Source organism: Phasianus colchicus, chromosome 1 (assembly GCF_987193195.1).
Source record: "Phasianus colchicus chromosome 1, bPhaCol1.hap1.1, whole genome shotgun sequence".
Taxonomy (NCBI): domain Eukaryota; kingdom Metazoa; phylum Chordata; class Aves; order Galliformes; family Phasianidae; genus Phasianus; species Phasianus colchicus.
Window position 1 is genome coordinate 186,564,192 of NC_143436.1, and position 19,381 is coordinate 186,583,572.

General features: G+C 44.8%; 1 protein-coding gene and 1 long non-coding RNA gene across 8 annotated transcripts in view; one reads left to right on the forward strand and one right to left on the reverse strand.

Moving 5' to 3' along the window:
- CEP57 (centrosomal protein 57) overlaps positions 1-19,100 on the reverse strand; it is a 30,806-nt gene extending 11,706 nt beyond the window's left edge. For 5 of the 6 annotated variants that reach the window (XM_090134007.1, XM_090134011.1, XM_090134012.1 and 2 more), the window contains exons 1-11: positions 18,959-19,100; positions 18,372-18,528; positions 15,206-15,385; positions 14,777-14,898; positions 13,833-13,946; positions 10,447-10,524; positions 9,456-9,560; positions 9,223-9,303; positions 8,663-8,907; positions 7,865-8,009; positions 5,079-6,553 (exon numbers count right to left, since the gene is read on the reverse strand). In XM_090134007.1, the coding sequence (XP_089990133.1) occupies positions 6,317-6,553; positions 7,865-8,009; positions 8,663-8,907; positions 9,223-9,303; positions 9,456-9,560; positions 10,447-10,524; positions 13,833-13,946; positions 14,777-14,898; positions 15,206-15,385; positions 18,372-18,528; positions 18,959-18,994 (1,500 nt within the window). In that variant the 5' untranslated portion in view covers positions 18,995-19,100 and the 3' untranslated portion in view covers positions 5,079-6,316. The remainder of the gene's footprint in view (positions 1-5,078; positions 6,554-7,864; positions 8,010-8,662; positions 8,908-9,222; positions 9,304-9,455; positions 9,561-10,446; positions 10,525-13,832; positions 13,947-14,776; positions 14,899-15,205; positions 15,386-18,371; positions 18,529-18,958) is intronic. The other variant, XM_090134013.1, reaches the window with a different exon arrangement.
- Positions 3,176-18,526, forward strand: LOC116244456 (uncharacterized). Of its 2 annotated transcripts, none has more exons than XR_004170195.2 (4): positions 3,176-3,260; positions 7,572-7,655; positions 18,012-18,203; positions 18,390-18,526. It is a non-coding gene; the product is annotated as an uncharacterized LOC116244456 (long non-coding RNA). The 2 variants fall into 2 exon arrangements; XR_016463429.1 differs by lacking the exon at positions 3,176-3,260 and adding an exon at positions 5,298-5,375.
- Positions 19,101-19,381: the final 281 nt, after the last annotated feature.

Consider the following 19,381-nt stretch of genomic DNA (forward strand, 5'->3'; position numbering starts at 1 on the left):
GTTAGCAGGGGGCAGTAGCACCCTTTTCTCGTTAGGCACAGTAGGTGGGCAGGAGACAGCTGAAGGACAATCAGAGATTCCAAAATTACCCTAAGAAATCAAGGGTAAGAGTTATAGAAAGAGTACCAGTGACAACGTGGAACCTAGAGAATTTCACTGTTCTCAATAGAAGAAAGAAGCCACCTGAAACAAAAGACTTAACTTTGGCTTAGTTCATGGCGTGACAAGGGATGTTAGTCCCCCTAGGGCTTCCAGAAGGGACAACGGGCCCTATGTAGAGTTGACAATATTCTAGTCCCAGAAAAACATCCAGAGAGTTATGGCACTTGTTTCTGCTCCAGTATCAACATCAATTATCTACGGAGATCCGACCAAATTTGATGGAGACAGAGTGATGATTGGTGGTTTTGGGGGACAGACTATTCCTGTCACACAACCATGGTTGAAACTGGGAGTTGGGCATCTCCCACCCAAGGAGTATAAGGTGTCTATTGCCCCAGTCCAGGAATACATCTTGGGCATAGATATTCTGGGTCTGGCTCTCCAGACAACTGTGGGAGAGTTCAGACTTCAACAGAGATGGATCAGTATCCGGGCAGTGCAGGCAATATTAAGAGGCCATGCGAAACATGGGCCTATTTGCCTGCCAAAACCACACCAGATTACTAACATAAGGCAGTATAGACTCCCAGGTGGGCAAGATGAAATATCGAGAACAGTGCAGAAATTAGAAAAAGTGAGCATTAAGTCCCTACAACATCAAAGCAGCTGCAAGAGTTTCTAGGTATATTAGGTTACTGGTGTTCCTTTATACCTCACCTAGTGCAGCTGTTAAGGCCACTGTACAGATTCACAAAAAAGGGGCAGCTATGGGACTGGGGGAAAACAGAACAGGATGCTTTCCAACAGGCAAAACTGGCAGTTAAACAAGCCCAGGCATTGGGTATATTTGATCCTACCCTCCCAGCCAAGTTGGATGTTCACATTACTCAAGACAGGTTTGGTTGGGGCCTGTGGCAATGCCAGAGTTCTGTTCAGACCCTATTGGTTTCTGGTCTCAGGTCTGGCATGGAGCAGAAGAGCCCTGAAGTCCCTTTCAATCACCCAAGAACTTCTTTTGCCTACCTCTTCATTTCCTATGTGGAAAACTAGTAATGGATAATAATCAGAGAGCTTGACCAGGTGAGTGATGTTCCTAGCAACATCTGTCACCCAGGCACCAGGCAGGCAACACACCTCCCTGTGGGATGGATCTGAGCAGCATATTGGGCCCCTGGTTCCCCTCAGAAGGGAGTCAGTCACCTGTGATGGCAGCCCTCTTTTTTTTTTTTCCTGACTGATGCTGTAGCAATACAAGGAGCAGACTGACCAGCCTTAGGCAACCCCTCCTGCATGGATGGACCCTCACTGACATCCACATCCCCCAGTCTGTCCAGCTTCAGAGCCTCATACCTGTTATATAAGGGCACCTGGGAGAGTGGGACAGGCTGAGGGGCAGTCCGCTTGTTGCCCCGAACAGGGACTTGTTCCCATCTTTCACTGTCTCTGAGGTCACCCCCTCCCACCTGACTGTGAGATGGCAGATAATTCCCATTGCCTGAAGAGCATCTCCCCACACCCTTCCTGTAGGGACGGCAGAGCGCAACTCCACCAATCAATCCCCCTCTCACCATCCTGGATGCTCCTCAGCCTTTCTACTTCCTCCCTTAGTTCCACCACCAGGCTGAGCAGATCACCCACCTGCTCACACCACACACAGCTGGTATCCCTGCTGCCCTCCTGTAGCAGTGAGAGGGCAAGGCATTCTCTGCAGCCTGAGGCCTGAACTGCAGCGTGGGCTTACATACTTCCAGTCTGAGTCTCCACATCCCTTTTAGCATCAGGATCATTAAGCAAATAGAATCAAAGTTGGAAAAGACCTCTAAGATCACCTAGTGCAGCCGTCAGCTTGTTCCCACCATGCCCACTCACCACATCCCTCAGTGCCAATCTCCATGGCTCCTGAACACCTCCAGGGACATTGACTCCACCACCTCCCTGGGCAGCCTGTGCCAGTGCCTCACCACTCTTGCCGAGAAGAAATCTTTCCCAATACCCAACCTGAATCTCCCCCGGCACAATATGAGGCCATCACCTCTTGTCCTATTCCACCTGATAAAAGAGGCAAACCCCCACCTCACCACAGCCTCCTGCTGTCAAGGCAGTTGTAGAGTGATAAGGTCTCCCCTGAGCCTCCTACAGAGGAGATCATCTCAGTGAAATTGGAGACCTCACCAGTGGATGCACTGCACAGGACCTCCCAAGTGCCAGCAAAGGCTCTCCAAATCTCACTGCAACTGGGGCTCTCCAGCAACTGTGGATCTGGATGATGGTAAAGTATCAGGGCAATTGGTGATGTATCTTTCTCAATAACTATCACTATCCTCATGTAGTAATGCTTAGGTACCTTGCTCTATATTATTCTTGCTGCATCATTTCACTTATCTCATTGCTTTAAATTTAAGTAAACACACTTCCCCAACTTTCTGTCTGTGACTTTTGTGCTGATTCCTTCCACTGGCAACACACACTCTCAGCCTTCTCCTTCTCCAGGCTGAGAAGCCCCAGGTCTCTCAGCCTTTTCTCATCTTTGTTGCCCTCTGGTGGACTCTCTAGGAGATTCCTTTTTTAAACTGAGGAACCCAGAATTGTACACAGCACTCCAGATGTAACTTCACCAAGGCAGAGTAGAGGGGGAGGAACAAATCCCACAACCTGCTGGCCACACTCTAAATGCATCCATATGCCTTTCTGAATATCCTAGCAACATCTTCGTACTCTTATTGAGTTGCCCGCCCCTTCTTCCAAAGTTGGTAAACTTTTTGTTTCCCCTCTTGAAGTCTCAGCAAATCCCCCTGTTCAGCCAGCTCAGTCTCCTCCCCCACAGCTGGGCACAAGAGCAGCCTGCTGCTGCACCTTTAAAATTCCCCTTTTGAGCAAGGTCCAGCCTTCCTGGACCCCTTTGACCTTCAGAACTGACTCTCAAGGAACTCTCCCAACCAGTGTTCTAAACAGAACTCTATTACTCCATGGTTGCTAAGCTCAAGACAGCTTCCAGCCACGACTCTCTCCAGCCCTTCCTGCTTTGTGAACAGCAGTTCTAACTGAGCGTTCCCCTGGTAGGCTCTTATCAGCTGTGTCAGGCAGTTATCATTTTCCACACAGTCCAGGAACCTCCCAGACTTTTCTCTCTGATGTATTTTATTTCCAGGAGATGTTGGGTAAGTTGAAGTCCCCCACAAGAACAAGGGCTAGCGACAGTTAGACTTCTGCCAGTCACCTGCAGAATGCTTCATCTGCCTCTTCATCCTGGTTGGGTGGTTTATAACAGACTCCCACCAGGATGTCAGCTTCGTCAGCCTTCCCCTGATCCTCACCCATAAGGACTTTATAAGTACCCACACTGAGTTCTATAAAATCAAAACACTCTCCAACATTGAGAGCCATCCCACTGCTGCTCCTTCCTTGCCTATTCCACCTGCAGAGGTTATAGCCATCCGTTGCAGCACTCCACTCATGACAATGATCCCACCATATTTCATGACGGTGACTACGTCAAAGAATCATAGAATCATTAAGGTTGGAAAAGATCTCTAAGATCATCTTGTTCAACTAGCCAACTACCACCAATACTGCCCACTAAATCATGTCCCTCAGTGCCACATCTGCACTTTTCCTGAACACACCTAGGTGCAGTGACTCCACCTCCACCCCAGCAGCCCGTTCCTGTGCCTGACCACTCTTTCAGAGAATCAATTTTTCATTTTTCCTAATACCCAAGCTGAACCTCCCCTGGAACAACTTGAGCTATTTAACTTGTCCTGTCACTGTTATCTGGGAGAAGAGGCTGAACCCCACCTCACCACAGCCTTATTTCAGGGAGTTACAGAATCACAGAATCACCAAGGTTGGAAAAGACCTTGAAGATCATCCAGTCCAACCATTCAACTACCACCAATATTTCCCCACTAAACCATGTCCCTCAGTACAACATCTAAATGGCTGTCGAGTACCTCCAGGGACGATGACTCCAATTCACTGGGCAGCCCATTCCAGCACCTGACCACTTTTTCAGAGAAGAAATTTTTCCTGACATCCAACATGAATCTCGACCCCCCCCCCCAACACAACCTGAGGCCGTTCCCTCCAGTCCTACCACTACTTATGCAAAAGAGGCCAACCCCACCTTGCCACAACCTCCTTTCAGGAAGTTGCAGAGAGCAATAAGGTCTCCCCTGAACCTTCTCTTCCCAGGAGGAAAAAATCCCAGTTCCTTCAGCCACTCCCCATAAGCCTTGTGCTCCAGATTCTTCGCAGCTTCACTGCCCTTCTCTGGACACCCTCCAAGGCCTCAATGTCTTTCTTGTAGTGAGGGACCCAAATCTAAACACAGCACTGAGATGCAGCCTCATCAGAGCTGAGTACAGAGGGATGCTCACCTCCCTGCTCCTGCTGGCTGCACTGTTTCTGATACAAGCAAAGATGCCACTGGCCTTCTTGGCCAGCTGGACACACTGCTGGCTTGTGTTCAGCTGAGTGTTGACCGACACCTTCATTTCTCCACACAGCTTTCCAGCCACACCACCCCAGGCCCATAGCACTGCATAGGTTTGTTGTGATCAAAATACAGGACCCAGCCCTGTCTTGCTGAACTTCATCACACTGTCCTCAGGCCAGTGATCCAGCAAGTCATAGTTCTCCCACCAGACAACAGCCCCAAGCTCCTCCTTCCTGCTGCCCATGCTCTCTGTACTGGTGTGGACACAACCCAGCTGGGCCAGTCTTACACCTAACTCTGACATGCTGCCCCCTAACTCATCTCTAAGGGGAAGGGAGATGAGACCAAAAAGTTCCTTTCAACTTAGTTGAAAGTCCCCTCAATGAGCCCTGCCAGCTCCTGGGCTGGAATACTTTCTCCCTTTTGAGACATCTGTCACCAGTAAGCCTTGTGCTGTATAAACTGCCCCCACAATCAAAGAAAAAAAAATCCACTGATGGTACAAACCTCTTAGACACATGATAAGAACACAAAAGCTCACCTGATCAACATCTTTCCTTGTTTCTGAAGGGATCAAGGAAGACACCGAGCTCCCACTCCTTCAGCAAGTTGTCCTAATACCCTTGATATCTCTTGAAAGCCCTCAGACCTCTCTGCACCATCACTGCTGACTTGAACAACTAAAAGCTGGTCCTTGGATTATTACCTCACAAGAGCAGGGAGGTTCCAAGTGGCCCCATGGGGAGGGTCCAGTCAGTACATTGGGCCCTCTGTTCCCCTCAGAAGGGAGTTGCCTATGACAGTTACCCTTCTTTTGTTCCCACAATTCATTCAACAGGCAAGCTGGCTTTATTATTTTTCAACTGTATAAACAGATAATCTGGGTCTTCTATGCATTAATAGGAAATTCTTTACATTATTAACATAATAAATAACATTTACTCAGCTGTGTGAGCACACTACTACCAAAATAGATCTCTCATTAAAGCACGTATTTCAAGTTAAAAGCAAGATGCCAGGACCAAATGAATGACTTGGCATTTGCAATTTAAAACATGTTTCATCTCCCTCCCTTACCACCCAAAGCCACGGACAAGACCATATCCTATAGCCTTTTCATTAAATATGAGCTCTGAAGAAATATTTCACCCTTCAGAATCAAAGCAATCCCATCATTAAAGCAAAATAATCTGTAAAGTCACTTCTGCATACTCAAGCATCCATTGCCATTCATGCTGACAAATGGAATGTGCAGGACTAGGAACACTTTTTGAGGAGAACTACAGAAAAACACTTCTGAAGGAGTTTACCTGTTCTCCCTTTTACAATCACAGTTTGAATAATTGCAGCTGGGCACACAACAGAACAGACAGAAGCCCTCAAGACTTAAGGACCTGCTGTTGCTTTCAAGAGGACACATCTGAAGAAGGCTCCCAAAGCACAGGAGTTCTGCAACACTGTGATATCACAGTGGCATTTCACACAAGCCAACCCACATAAACAGTGTTGTTTGGCGTGCAGACCAAGAAAAGGGAGGGACTGTTGGAATCCTAACACAAAGGGAAGTAGTAGAAACCCACGTTTAGACCCAGTGGCCAGATAACTTGAAACGTGGAATGAGTTTTAAACCAGACCATACAATCACCCACAGATGGAAGAATTAAGGACCTCCATTTGAAAACCATGCTTAGCATACAGTAGTCTCTCACATGGCAAGAATGGCAGCTGTTTTATATCCAGAATGTGACTGGGATGGTTTCAAAAACATCTGCACAGCAGTCAGTAGTCCCAGCTGATATCATCCTTCTGTAGTGAGGTTTGTATAGTCTGCATGTCTCTCAGCAACTGAAGGTTTTTACGGCTCTTCTCTCCAGGTTTCACTTTGATGGGACCAGCATCCTTTCCTTTGGTGGTTACTGTTGTTGTTACTTTAACCTCACTCACAGGAAACTTGCTGTCTTTTTTGTGTTTAGCAGAAGCCTTTTTGGACTTGCATTCTCTTTTAAGTCTCTCTAGCTGAAAGGAAAGCCCAAATGAGAACATTAATCACTGACATTGTTTTGGTTTAAGTTCTGCAATTCTTCCAGGTAACTGAGAAATCCCACCACTCAGCTTGGTCAGCTACACAAACAGATGCTTCTGCACTGCCCTGAATAAGAAGCACCTTAATTTCCTTACATGGCATTGCTATATTCAAAACTTCAGAGCAGAGTTCAGCTTACTGAACACAATCTGAACTATAAGGTTCACTCCTTAAAAATCGAGAAGTTGCTTATGGTTTTAGGGGGAATGCTTCCACCATGAACATAAAAGAGAAAGTGTTTATTTGTCATTGTTATAATCCAGTGATTAAAAAACAGACAAAAGATTTTCCATATATGTACTCCTGATCTTAGCAACTCGTCACTGCCAGAGATGGAGCTTCAGGGAGAATACCAAGACACCACTGAGACAAAGAGCTGGTATTCACACACAGCTCTACAAACCACAGCCATACTCAGCAACAGAGTTAGCACAAGGTTGTATGGCAACTGGACAGTCCAAGGTGCAGACACATTCACACCATCAAAACGCAGAACGAGTGGTATCCTCAGCTCCCCCACATTACATAGAGGTCATCTCCCCAGCCAATTTATGAGTCCACATTGAGGAGTGTCAGTGAAAGCCCATGGGAATCAGCTGAGGTTATCAGAAGTTTAGAATTTTCTTCAATGCCAAGAAATAGCATTGCATGAAGCCATGTGCAGCTGGTTGTCACCATGATCCTCATGCAAAACAGTTGTAGTTCACCACAGATGTTATGTATGCTGGGAATGAGAGCAGGACTGATCCAAACATGCAGCTACCTGATGTGCCAGGAGGCACGACCAGAAATACCTCCCAGACTGAACACTGAGGTCCAGCACCTCTCCCATTCCATTCCCACTCTATACACTCAACTTGCAGACTGCTCACCCAGCTTACAGTGTGTTTACAGACTTAGCAGCTGTGAAACTTGCTATTGTACTGTAGGTGACCTTTTCCTGTTTTGCAGATGAGAGGAGTATAAAACATAATGCAAGATCAGATGCAAAACTCTGCCCAGGACAGAATGGAGAGAGGGCACATGGGTAACATGGTAAGGCAGAAAGCATCCTTCTGCAGGAATACTGGAACAGAAAGATAGAGGCATGCAGACTGACTTTGGGACATGAAGCTAAAGCTAGGCACTATGCTGTAATAGTTATTTCTGCTTCACACTACGGCTGCTACATTAGAATATACAATACAGTAAAAAAAATAAATATAACAAGTTCACAGAAGCATGATCACAGGCAAGTAACTCACCTGCAGCCAATGCCTTCGGACTTTGCTGATCTGGTCTGCCTTTGCCTCCATCTTTCCCACTAGTGCCTCCAGTTCCCTCTCCAGATCTTCCCTTACTGCAATGGTTGGAGCTTCCTGGACAAGCTTAGACAGCTGCTGGTGATCACTAACACAGAATATAGACAGATCAAAGCTTGCATTAGACTTAGTGCTGGTATACACAGCCACAGTAGCAGCAGCCCAACAAGTTCAGCATGCCATAGTGAACCAGTAAGAACACTTTTGTTAGTGGGTAGCATCATTAAGTTTGCACATCCTAGCAGCAGGCTGCTGCAACGTGAAGTTGTCAATAACCAACAGTTTCAAACTTCTACATACACAATTAAAATTAATGACCCCTTAAGGAATAGAACTCAGCACTTGTTCAGTCACTACTTTATACATTTGTTTCTACGTTTCTACTGCTGCTGGGCTGTCAGACAATTCATAGTCTGTTAGCCAGATGAGCAAGAGAGCTAGTAAAGCTGTCTTTCCATGGAATGTTTGTCCAATGCATTGGGGGCTATTGTTACACTTCTCCCCAACCCCTCCAAAACATGATACTGCTGCACATAAACACACAAACGGAGTTTCAAGTGACTACCAGAATCAATCTGTAACTGCAAAGAGAAAGGAAAACTTTTTCAGCTATAAGAACAAATAGATTGTATGCCATAGACTTCCAAACACAAATGCTTTCCCCAGCAAAACTTTCCAACTTCAAAGCAAAAATAGAGCATATGCATTTGCAGTCTGCAGTGTTGAATATATCAAACTTACAAACTCATCTGCCCAAACTCGTCCTGTAAAGTCAGCAGAACTTCTGAGAGCTCTTCCTGTGATGAAGAATAGTCCTTTGGCAGAGCTGGCTTTCTGCTTCTGCTGGCAGGACGACCAGCACTGATGGATTTTGCTAGTGGAGTATCATTCACCACACGATTGTTGCACAAAGCTTTTGTGTGATGTTTCATGAGGTGTAGGACGTGTTGTACATTGGCACCAACTGAATGGCTGGGACTCGTAGACTAGAAGGAAAATACCTCTTTTAAGTGACACTGTCAACCACCTACTTATCTTAGTGAAAAACATGAGAATTTATTTGCTGCCAATGTATTTTTTACATTTGAGTGGATATGCATAACAGGAATAGCCTGACCAGCAAGCAGCACAGAAGACCCATGTTAGGAAATACCAGTTCAGCAAGCTTTTTGAAGATAAACTGGAATAAAAGAGCCAAAAAAAAACAAGATCTGACCACTGGGTGTCAGGAGTGCACCATGCCAAAGCCATTTAAAGAGCTGCAGCTACTGAGCATTAAGCTTTGGAATTCAGCAGCTCACCTTCCCAGCTACAAAGGGTACATCACCCAGACACAGTCTGTAATGGGGCTGCGTAGTGAGATGGCTTGTAAGAGAGCATTTCTGAAAGGAAAGAAGAGAGAAATGTTTATCAAAGATGACACTACAGCAAACCCACAGTTCCTCAGCTTTCTGGTAAAAGAGGCAGCCTACTTTCTGACTGCATGCACACATTTATTTCACTTCTCAGTAACCACCCTTCTATTTCCCGTTACCTTCTCTGGCTGCTTAGTTTTTTTCCTGGGTTTTCTTGCTTTTGGAGAAAGCAGTGGTGATGCTGCTTGAATCAACAGTCTGTTGGTTTCCAGGCCTGTCTGAAGCTGCAATTAAGGGAATGAGGAAAATGATTAAAATTATATTAACAGATTATCAGAAAGGAAGTGCTCAGTTTGGCAACACAGCAGCTTTTAAAATACAAGCTCTTTGAAAGCAAGGGCTGCAAGCGTGTAGAATGCTTCTGCAGCCTAATCTAAACATCAGACAAGAACACTTCCTTCAATAACACTTCTCCTCACTAATCCCAGTAAGTTAAAGAATGAATTGTACCGAATAACTCCCATGCAAGCAGGTGTCAAAACAACAGCTGTGTTTTATACTTAAAAAAAATATTAAGGAATTCAAGTGACCAGCCCTCCTCCATTGATTTTGTGGCATATACTTCTTATGGCTTTAGAAATCATCTCCCAAGCAATTTTAACTAGAAGCAGTCACAAAACACTTACAATTAACTTGAGCTTACCACTTACTGGAAAGGTTATAGACAGAGCCTGCTATGTTACTGAAATATTTTCAGCATACAGCTGATGAGTATGTAATGACCACAGAAGAAGGCCAGTGTCCTCCTTTACAGATTCACAATCTCTTTTTGCCTCCTCATGCAGTGTTTCTAGTTATAAAGGGAGCACGCTTCTTGACCTTCATCTATTTAATGCAGAGATCTTCATACACCCCTGGCTACAAATTAGTCTGAAATTCTTTTCCAACTAGCTTCTCTTATTGAAAAAAATAGAACATAACTTAAGTGCATGGATGCTGTTAAAAAAAGGTTTCCAGAGCACTCAGATGAACATCAGATGAGGATGGCATGAAGTTACATCTGCATTCTGTATGAAGCAGACATTATCAGCAAACTTAGTTGAGAAGTTGATGAATTAGGAAGAACTAATTACAGTGCATAGCAGTACAAAAGAATTTTCCTGCTGTTACCTCAGCTGCTTTTTCCTGAACGAGCTTCCTTGCGTGTTCCTCCTCCTGAAGTTTCAGTTCCAGCTCTTTCATTTTTTTCTAGTCAAAGTTGAATGAAAACAAAAGCATTACTAGCAAAGCAAATTCTTTCTTCATGAAGTGTACAATACTGAGAGGTTCAGCAGAAGTTTATCAGCTCAACTTGCAGTGTTAAGACTTCAGAAGTAAAATCACTGAAGCAATATCACCTATACAGGCATAAATACAACAGTTATGCTTTAGATTGAAATCTTTTTTCTATTTTTACATCCAGAACTGGTATATGAATTTAAGTTGCAGCCTACAGGAAGAGTGATACATGAGGTTGAACTCTTATGATTTTTTTTTTTTAAACCATGTAGTCACCTTCTTAATAAAGATCAGAATGGAAAGGCAACTTAACATCATCCACCCGTGACAATATGTCAGTTTTTGTTTCCCACAAGGACAGATCCCTGTTTACTGCATGTGACAGTTTTAATATACAAATGCTGAAGCAAATCTTTTGTTTGAACTGAAGACTGACAGGAAACCAAACCAATGCTTTCACACAGACCAAGCATCCACTTGGTCAGTTGTCTAGCTGGAGGGTACAGCTCCAGTCGTGCAGCAAGAATGTATCTTGGTACATCTTCAGTGACAGAGCACTGTGGAAATTCTGTGATATTCCCAAAGTATTTTTTTTTCTGTCCTGCAATCAAATAGTATTCTGAAATCCCCCCTTCCAAGCTCAGCTCTCACAACAGTTACATCCCACAGGCAATGTAGAATCCTGGTCTATGATCAAGAAGCAAGCCAGTGACCTGAATAGTGGAAACACAGACCTTCCCTGACCACCCTTCCCACAGCATAAGGTAACAGGACTGCAAGCTGGCACCAAACTGATCAAAATGCTCTGCTCAGTCACTGCTAACCATTACAAAAAATCTCCATGTAAAAAATAGAAATTATTTTAACATGTTTTTGTCCATTTTTTAAGTTAAGTGAAATTTCATGTGACCATCACATACACACGACCACTGAAGTAAGTCTCAAAGGACTTGAAATGGAAAGGTATGAGATCTCAGTGATACAGGATGCCTTCACTTCCTAGCAGTTGGCTGCTAAGACAAACACCCAACCAGGTCTACCAGACAGAAAACATCTCTGGTGTGAAGGCAGCTTCTATCTCTGTGCTTCACTGCCCTGCAAATCAGCATTTGCTTGGCAGCTGAGCAGCCAGCATGTGCATGGCTCCAGCAGGGCAGCTGCTGCTTCTCACCACCTGGCAATTAGGGGAAGTAAAAGCAGGAGGAATAGGTAGCATGTAGCCACAACAGGATGCTCATTTTTTCTGCTGTTTTTTCACAGAACAGCATTCTGGTTTTGTCTCATGGTTAGCATTAAGGCAAGACGACTAGCAACAACAATTCTTCAAAGCATATGACATGCACATAGATTCAAATTCTAGCTGACATGCAAAAAACTAGAGCCCTTGCCATGCTTGTAGCCTCCATCATCAGACATAGGCATGCTCAGCTGTCCAGGCACTGCAGGACTACTGTTCTTACACCACACGCTTTTGAATTGAGCAATCTGATAAGGAGACCATCGCATGAATGTGAATCTCAGTATCTCCTTTTTACAACCAATAACAACAACTTCATGTAGCTTGACAGCAATAGTAGGTAACAGCTCTACAAATCTTGGTGATTATAAAGCACACACACAACTTCTGCTCTGTCAGTCTGAAATTAGAGGCAGAGAAATCATTGCTCACTCGGAGTGGTCACCTCCTCACTTTCACCCTTTTCAGCACACCATGGATGGAAATCGTCCCTATTTCTCACTTCAAACAAAGTTTGCAGATGTTTTTGTGGTCTTGCCACAACTAAAGCAGAGATTACTATGGAAACAACAGCTGCAACTGTTATGAGTGTGCAGTCACCCTTTCAAAACAGTAAGATAACACTTGCACAGCAAGGTTAAAGCGGAAACATGGTTGACAAGCAGAAGCAGTCCAAGCTGCTCATCTGGGAGCAATCCATGACAGCAAAAGGATCACAAGGAAAATGACCTTCAGAGCTAAACCCAGATTTCCCTGTTCCAAGAACTGATTACTGTGTGAATTCAGTATCTTTGATCCAAGAGAAATAACTAAATTTAATGCTGAAATTCTGTTCAGCAGCCAGTCGTGAGATAACAAATAACCCAGCCCCACCAAACTTCAGCTGCTCCCAGTCTAACACTTGGTAAATGCTCATTAAAAGCAATTCCTGTTGCTGAACCTCTTATTTCAACCCTGACTCTGGAGGAACCTACACAGGAATACTACATTTGGGCAAGAATGCCTGGAAGACACTCATAGTTTGACCCAGGTAAAGAAGAGTTCTTTTTATTCTATAAAAGGAGCTAACAATGGGGTGTCAGGATCTTTATCAACTTCTTACAGCTGGCTTGGGACAGAGACTGTCAAGAAGAGCTGTGTTATCTAAAGGTCCTGTAGCAGATCATCTAGCTGAAGATTCTATCTTACACACTCCTGAAAAAGCACTCTATCAGCACCTGGTGAGGGCTGCATGCAGGTGGCAAGTTTACAATTTTGCTGGAGTCCAGAACTATCCCCAGCACCACACTCCAACAACATCCTGTCCTGAAGCAGTCCTGAAGGAGAGAGAAAGTCAGTGGGTGGAAGCCTCTCCCTCATTAAAGCCTTCTGTAGTTCACATACTTCAGAGTCTTGTGGTGTCTCCCCAGCAGCAGAAAGGATGTAGATTGGATTTCAGAAGCCAACAGCACAGATAGTACACAGAAAAAGATATGATCGAATATGGCCATACTGAACTTTTAAAAGCTGTTGGTTCAAAATTTATCCTGAAAAAGCAGAATAAATGCATTGACAACCAGCCAAGGCTGGAGGGCAGGCAATTCCAGACTGCAGAATTCTGCCCACAAAATAATTGCATTTCTTAAGACAAAGGCCAAGTGGCAAAAAAACCCAAAAAAAACCAACCAATAACCCCAAACCAACCAAAACAAACAGAAAGCCAACCACACTACACCCTCAAGTCATATCAGCTAACATCCAGTAGGGTGCAAGGTACCTCAGGGAAGTCAAGAGTTCACAAACATCCACAATCCTACATGCCAACCAAACACAGAAGACAAATACCAACAGACATGGTTAAGTCTAAACAAAACTCCAACTGCTGTAGGGTGCAGTGTCCTGTCCTACAGCCTGACCATGTAGACTTCCATCTTTAAAAAAAGTCTTTACTTGTTCTTTTTCCTTATATGACATTATATTACTCAGCTCTGTTATTGTTATGTAGCTACAAAGCACTGCATACAATAGGCAAGATTTATCTGCTACAGCACACACAACAGACCTCTGCTATGGACTGCATTGTGGTAAGCCTGGCATATTCTTTCTCCAACATATCCAACTTCTCCAGTTTCAACTGAACATGTGATTGATCAAGCCGTTCTCTCTCCAATGAATCCTTGAAGGGAAAAGCAAAAAGGACAGTGATTATAAGCACAGCAAAACAAGCACATACATAGCAACTTTATGTCTGAAACATAAGGAAGAACCACAGAACTACTTCACCTGTCCTATTTTAAGTGGAGCTACAACTAAGGAGCAAATAAGCATTGTTGGCACAATGGGAACTCTGCCCATGCTGGGAACCTCAAACCCAGCCAGAATGAGATAAAAATTCTGCAGCCTCGCCTCCCCTTCCTTCCAAACCAAATAGGACAAAAATATTTTATTACTCAATAATTAGAGGCAATTTTCTTTATTTCTTCAGTAAATGTTTAATAGTCTGAAATAGGGGAGCCACAGAAGCTAGTGAACAGAGAGCCCTAGATGATCCACACACCTACAAAAGAAAGTTTAAGCTCATTTCTGATATAGGGCCAATCCCCACAATAACTGGTGATAGGAAAAACAATCCACCATCATTTCAACTTAATATTTCAGATCCAGTTTCTTTTAATTAGTACTTCCCTGATAAAATCCCAATAGATTTGAAGACGAAAGGGAAGGTTTGTCCATTGACAGCCAGTTATTATACTCAAAGGCATATGGATGAGCTAAGGCAAGTGAGAATTACGAGAATTACTTGCTGGTATGTGACTCACTAATACCACAGCCTTTGGTGTTGCCATATTCACACATGCACAAAGGTAAACAATACCAGGGTCCTAATAATACTGAAAATCATATAAAGGCCAGCTCAGACATCCACGCTTGAAGGCATGAACTCAAAGAAATAATGACACAGTTCATACAATGATGCTTTTTCCCCCTTTAATCCTGAGAACACACCTGTTTCTCCAAGAGCTGCGTCTTCTCCCTTTCTGCATGCTGGATCATTTTTCTCATGTAGTCCAGCTGTTTCTCTAACAAGCTGTACCGAGACTCAGCAGCTGCCAGCTGAGAAGCCAGTTCTGAAGGTAACAGAAGGCCAAAAAGTAAAATTAAAGTGCTGCTCGTTGGGGTTGGTTTTTTTTGACGTTTTTAGGACACTTCAAAAACAAGCAAGGAAAGCCTCATCTAAAACTCAGATGAAGCTGAATCAACTCATACACTCAAACCCCCAGAACAAAGTTTGCTTTTAAAACAATTGCTTCAAAACCCCATGCTTCACTACAAAGTAAAGAGTCTGAACAAAGTCAGCTGAAACAATTTCATGCAGCCCAGATGAAGCCCAGATTTCATCCACATCAGCGTTCAGTGTTACCTACAGCAACCAACCTTGATTTTTCTTTGACACTTCAGTTCTGTCACGCTCTCTGTGCTGCATTTGCTCACTCAGTACTTTCTTGTAGTCTGCTGTTTCTCTGCTGAGGTGTTTGACATTCTCCTCTGCCTGAAGCCGTTCCAACTCCAGCCGGCGAATTTTTTCCTGAAGATTCCTCAGAGCAGAAAATATTGCTGTAATTGAGTATCTTTTGTTAGTTGCTTTTACGATTCAAGTTGATGTTACCTTGCAAAGTGTGCTACATAAGAAAGCCAGTCCTCCTCCCCACCAACCAGGACTCCCTCCATGAATTATGCTCCCATTGCTCAGCAGAAGCCAGGTAAATATTCTGCAGATTAAGTGCAAACATTGCAACTTCTGACTTTTGTCAACTGGAAATTTAAAGTGACAGCTGAACAATTAAAGCAGTGGCAACTTCTCCATATGTTTATTATGCCTCCACAAGTACATGCAGAAAACATTCCTATTAATGATCATAGAGGAGAACAAAGGTCAGATAAGAGATGTTTATGCCTCCAAGCAGCAGCTAAGCTGTATTACCTCTGCTATACCTGTTATATCCCTCACGCCCACAACACAGATACCCTCTCTGTGCTAACTAATTTCCCCATTTTCTTTTCCCCTCTCTACACCAACAGTTGCTTAAAGCCCTTCTACACTCATCACAGAAAAAGCAGCTGTAACATAACTCTCATCACCTTGCCATCAGAACACCTGCTGGTAACATGAAGCATGATGTCTGTTAGCTGTATTGTTTCATTCTGCAAAGGGAACCATAAACATAAGCCCCTTTCTCTACACAGTCCTATTGACTTATAACATGAGAACACCAGCACAGACAGCTGATAGAGCAGACTTACCTGTGATTCATGTTAGCCTGCTCCTTTGTGCTTAAATTTACTCTAGAGAAAGAAGTCATGAATACAGGAAACACTGAAACTGCATTTTTGGTTGGGCATCACATTAAAAGAAAGGAAAATAGGATGTGTTTTCCAAAGTGAAAAATGCATCAAAGCTTGAAATGTAGAGTAGAACAGAGCAACAAGCCTGCTTGCTATAAGGCAATTTAAATAATTCAGAAGGGAATGACAGCAGCAGTGAAGGGGAAAGTTGTAGATGACCTAATCCAATTTGTAGGACCAGAATCACCCACTATACTCTCTTCTCTTGATATTACCATTACCAGGCCTCAGGTGAAACTGGCAAGGGCAACAGCTAAATCAAAACCTTCAAATATTTACAATAACAAGAAGCAAAACAGATCAGTGAAGCAATTTGAGCAATGAATGGATAAAGGTGGAATCCTACAGGATGCCAAGTATCACTCAGAACAAAGAAATATCCAAGGAACAGTTACTTTGTACCAGCTTTCCTGATTAGAGTATTAAAACAACCCCACCTACACTGAAACAAACACACCACACAAGAGCCCCAATCAAAAACAAGCAGAACTTACTCTGCACAGTTTCCAGGTTTTAGATATGACTTTTTTAGAACAGGGAGGTAAGAGCAGTAAGGAACCTTAAGAACAACCAGATCTATTCTCCCATTTGAAATTAACTCCCAAATCTTTATCCTTTCTAAAATAAATACTCTCAAAAACGTTAGGTCTTGTAAAGTCTACACAGACAAAAAGAGTAAGATATTTGAGAAACTACCTGTTTGATTTTATTATTTCCTATATGCATTCCTACTTATATATATATAGATTTAATAAACCATATCCCTTTTTATAAGTTGTCCTCCTACCTGCACTTCTTTCAGAGTTGTGGACTACTTGCTTGAGAAAAGTTGGAAGTAAAAACTTAAACACCAAGAACTCATCAACACAAAACACCATGTACAAAAACACACCTGCATCACTTACAAGTAACCTCCTTGCTGCACATCCAGTTTTTGTGACATACAAGTCCCTCAGTTGAGCCAGAAGCCCTCTCAAACTGCCTGCACTGTGCGTGTCAGAGCATATATTACATTTCATCCAATAGATCATTATCATTAACATCCAGGTCTCTAAGCTCCAACATGAATTACAACATTGAAACAAGTACTTGAGCACAGGCAGCTCACACAGAATCATAAAATAGCTCGGGTTGGAAGGCACCTCAAGGAACATCAAGATCCAAACCCCTTCCACAGGCAGGGCCACCAACCTGCATATCTAACAATAGACCAGGCTTCCCAGAGCCCCATCCAACCTGGCCTTGAACACTTCCAAAGATGGGGCATCCATGACCTCTGGACAGCCTGTTCCAGCACCTCACCACTTCCATAGTAAAGAACTTCCCCCTGATATCCAACCTAACCTTCACTCCTTGAGCCTAAAACCATTCCCTCCCCATCCTATCATTATCTATCCAAGTAAAAAGTTGATTCCCTACATTACAGAAGCAGTCCTGCCTCCTGGCTACCCCAGCTCCTTCCTGTACTCACTTAAGGAAGCATTGGAGAATCCCTCACCATCTTCACCAAACCAAGAGAAAACTAACAAAGAATGGTTTTACTCTTCTCAGGTCAAGCAAAATAAATCTCTTTGGTTTCTGTTCACTTCCAAATTAAGTAGGAAAGAAGGGAGAAAAAGAAGCATAAATAGGAGCAAAAAACTCCCTCTTTGGCACTGCAGAGCTCTCAGTTCAGCACTTTGCCACAAAGCACTCCTTTCTGCCTGTCGTAAAGGCATGACTGATAAACATGCACACCACTCCCTCTGTACATGACAAACCTTCACATCTCATCAACACCAAACCTCTTCCTTTGCTCTACGCTGTACTGGGAACTGAAGACTTTTTCTACCCACAGGGAACATCCTTCTCCAGCTGCAAGACAACCTCCTTCACTAGGCTCTCTTCAGAAAGAGAAGCATAAAGATCTGCAACAGGCAACCTGCACATCACTGGGAAGTGACGAAACAACAAAGAGAGCACATCCTTTGTGTACATACAGCATTTCATACACACTGCCTGGACCCACTGCAAGGTGTTTTGGAAACAGGTAAGAAAACAACTTCATCAAGTTATTACTGCTCAAGGCCAGGCTGGATGTGGCTCTGGGCAGCCTGGTCCGGTGGCTGGCGACCCTGCACATAGCAGGGGGGGTGAAACTCGATGATCATTGTGGTCCTTTTCAAGCCGGGCCGTTCTGGGACTCTATGATTCTTACCTCTGCTGTTGCTCTCAGGATAAGGAACCACAGGTTTCTGCGGGGAGCGCAGCAGATCGGCATTGATGAAGGGCTTGTGCTTCGGGTAGTCCAGGTAGGAGGCTGCAGAGAGTCTGTCTGTGGCCGATGCAGACTTCGGAGCTTTGCACAGCTCACCCTGCGAATAAAGCAGAGGCGTTGCGGCACACGGCTGTCTGTTTCTCTGGACAAAGAAGGCAGAGCGAGACGACGAAGCGCGGAGAGCCCCGTCGCAGCGCACGGCAACGGCTCCCAGGCTGCATTCCTCCCCCGGCAGCCTCGGGCTGCGTTAATTCCACACTGCAGCCTCCTTTCCGCCGCACATAAAGCGCCCCGGAGATAAAGCTCTTCCAGCTAGCTTTTATTTTCTGCTTTTGCTCTGCAGCGTCGCTTACGGCGGAGCCCCGACCCGGAATCAGCCGGGTGCGCGTTACAGGCGCGGGCATCAGCGCAGGAAACGGGGAAACGCGCTGAGCGAGGGGACGGAAACGTACAACGGCCGCTCGGAAGCGAGAGGTGCCCGTGCGCGGCCCCCAGCCTCAGACCCCGCGGTGCCCCGGCGGTCTCACCGTGCGCTGCTGCCCCCGCGCCGCCGCCGCCGCCATGTCTACCGGAGCCGCGCGCGCTCAGGCGCGGCCTTTTCACGCACGGCCCTTCCAGACCGCGGCGATGGTGCCGCCCGCTCTTGTCACGTGACGCTTGAATGGCGGGGCGGCTCGCCAATGAAAAAGGAAGAGCGGAGGTGAGCACCGCCCCCGAATGCTCGCCGCGTAACGTCACGCATTCAGGTTTGAGTGACGTGCCGGCCATCCAATAAAAAAGAAAAACAATGCTTCTCAGCCAATCGAAGGACAAGAGTCAGTCGAAGGGGCGCGGCCTCTCGTCACCAATCGCGTGAGCCGAGAGAACGAAACCGGGCGGAGCGAGCGGCCGCGGGATTTGTGTGCGGCACGAGAAGCTCTCTGCGCACGCGCGGCGGGCAGGTAGCGGAA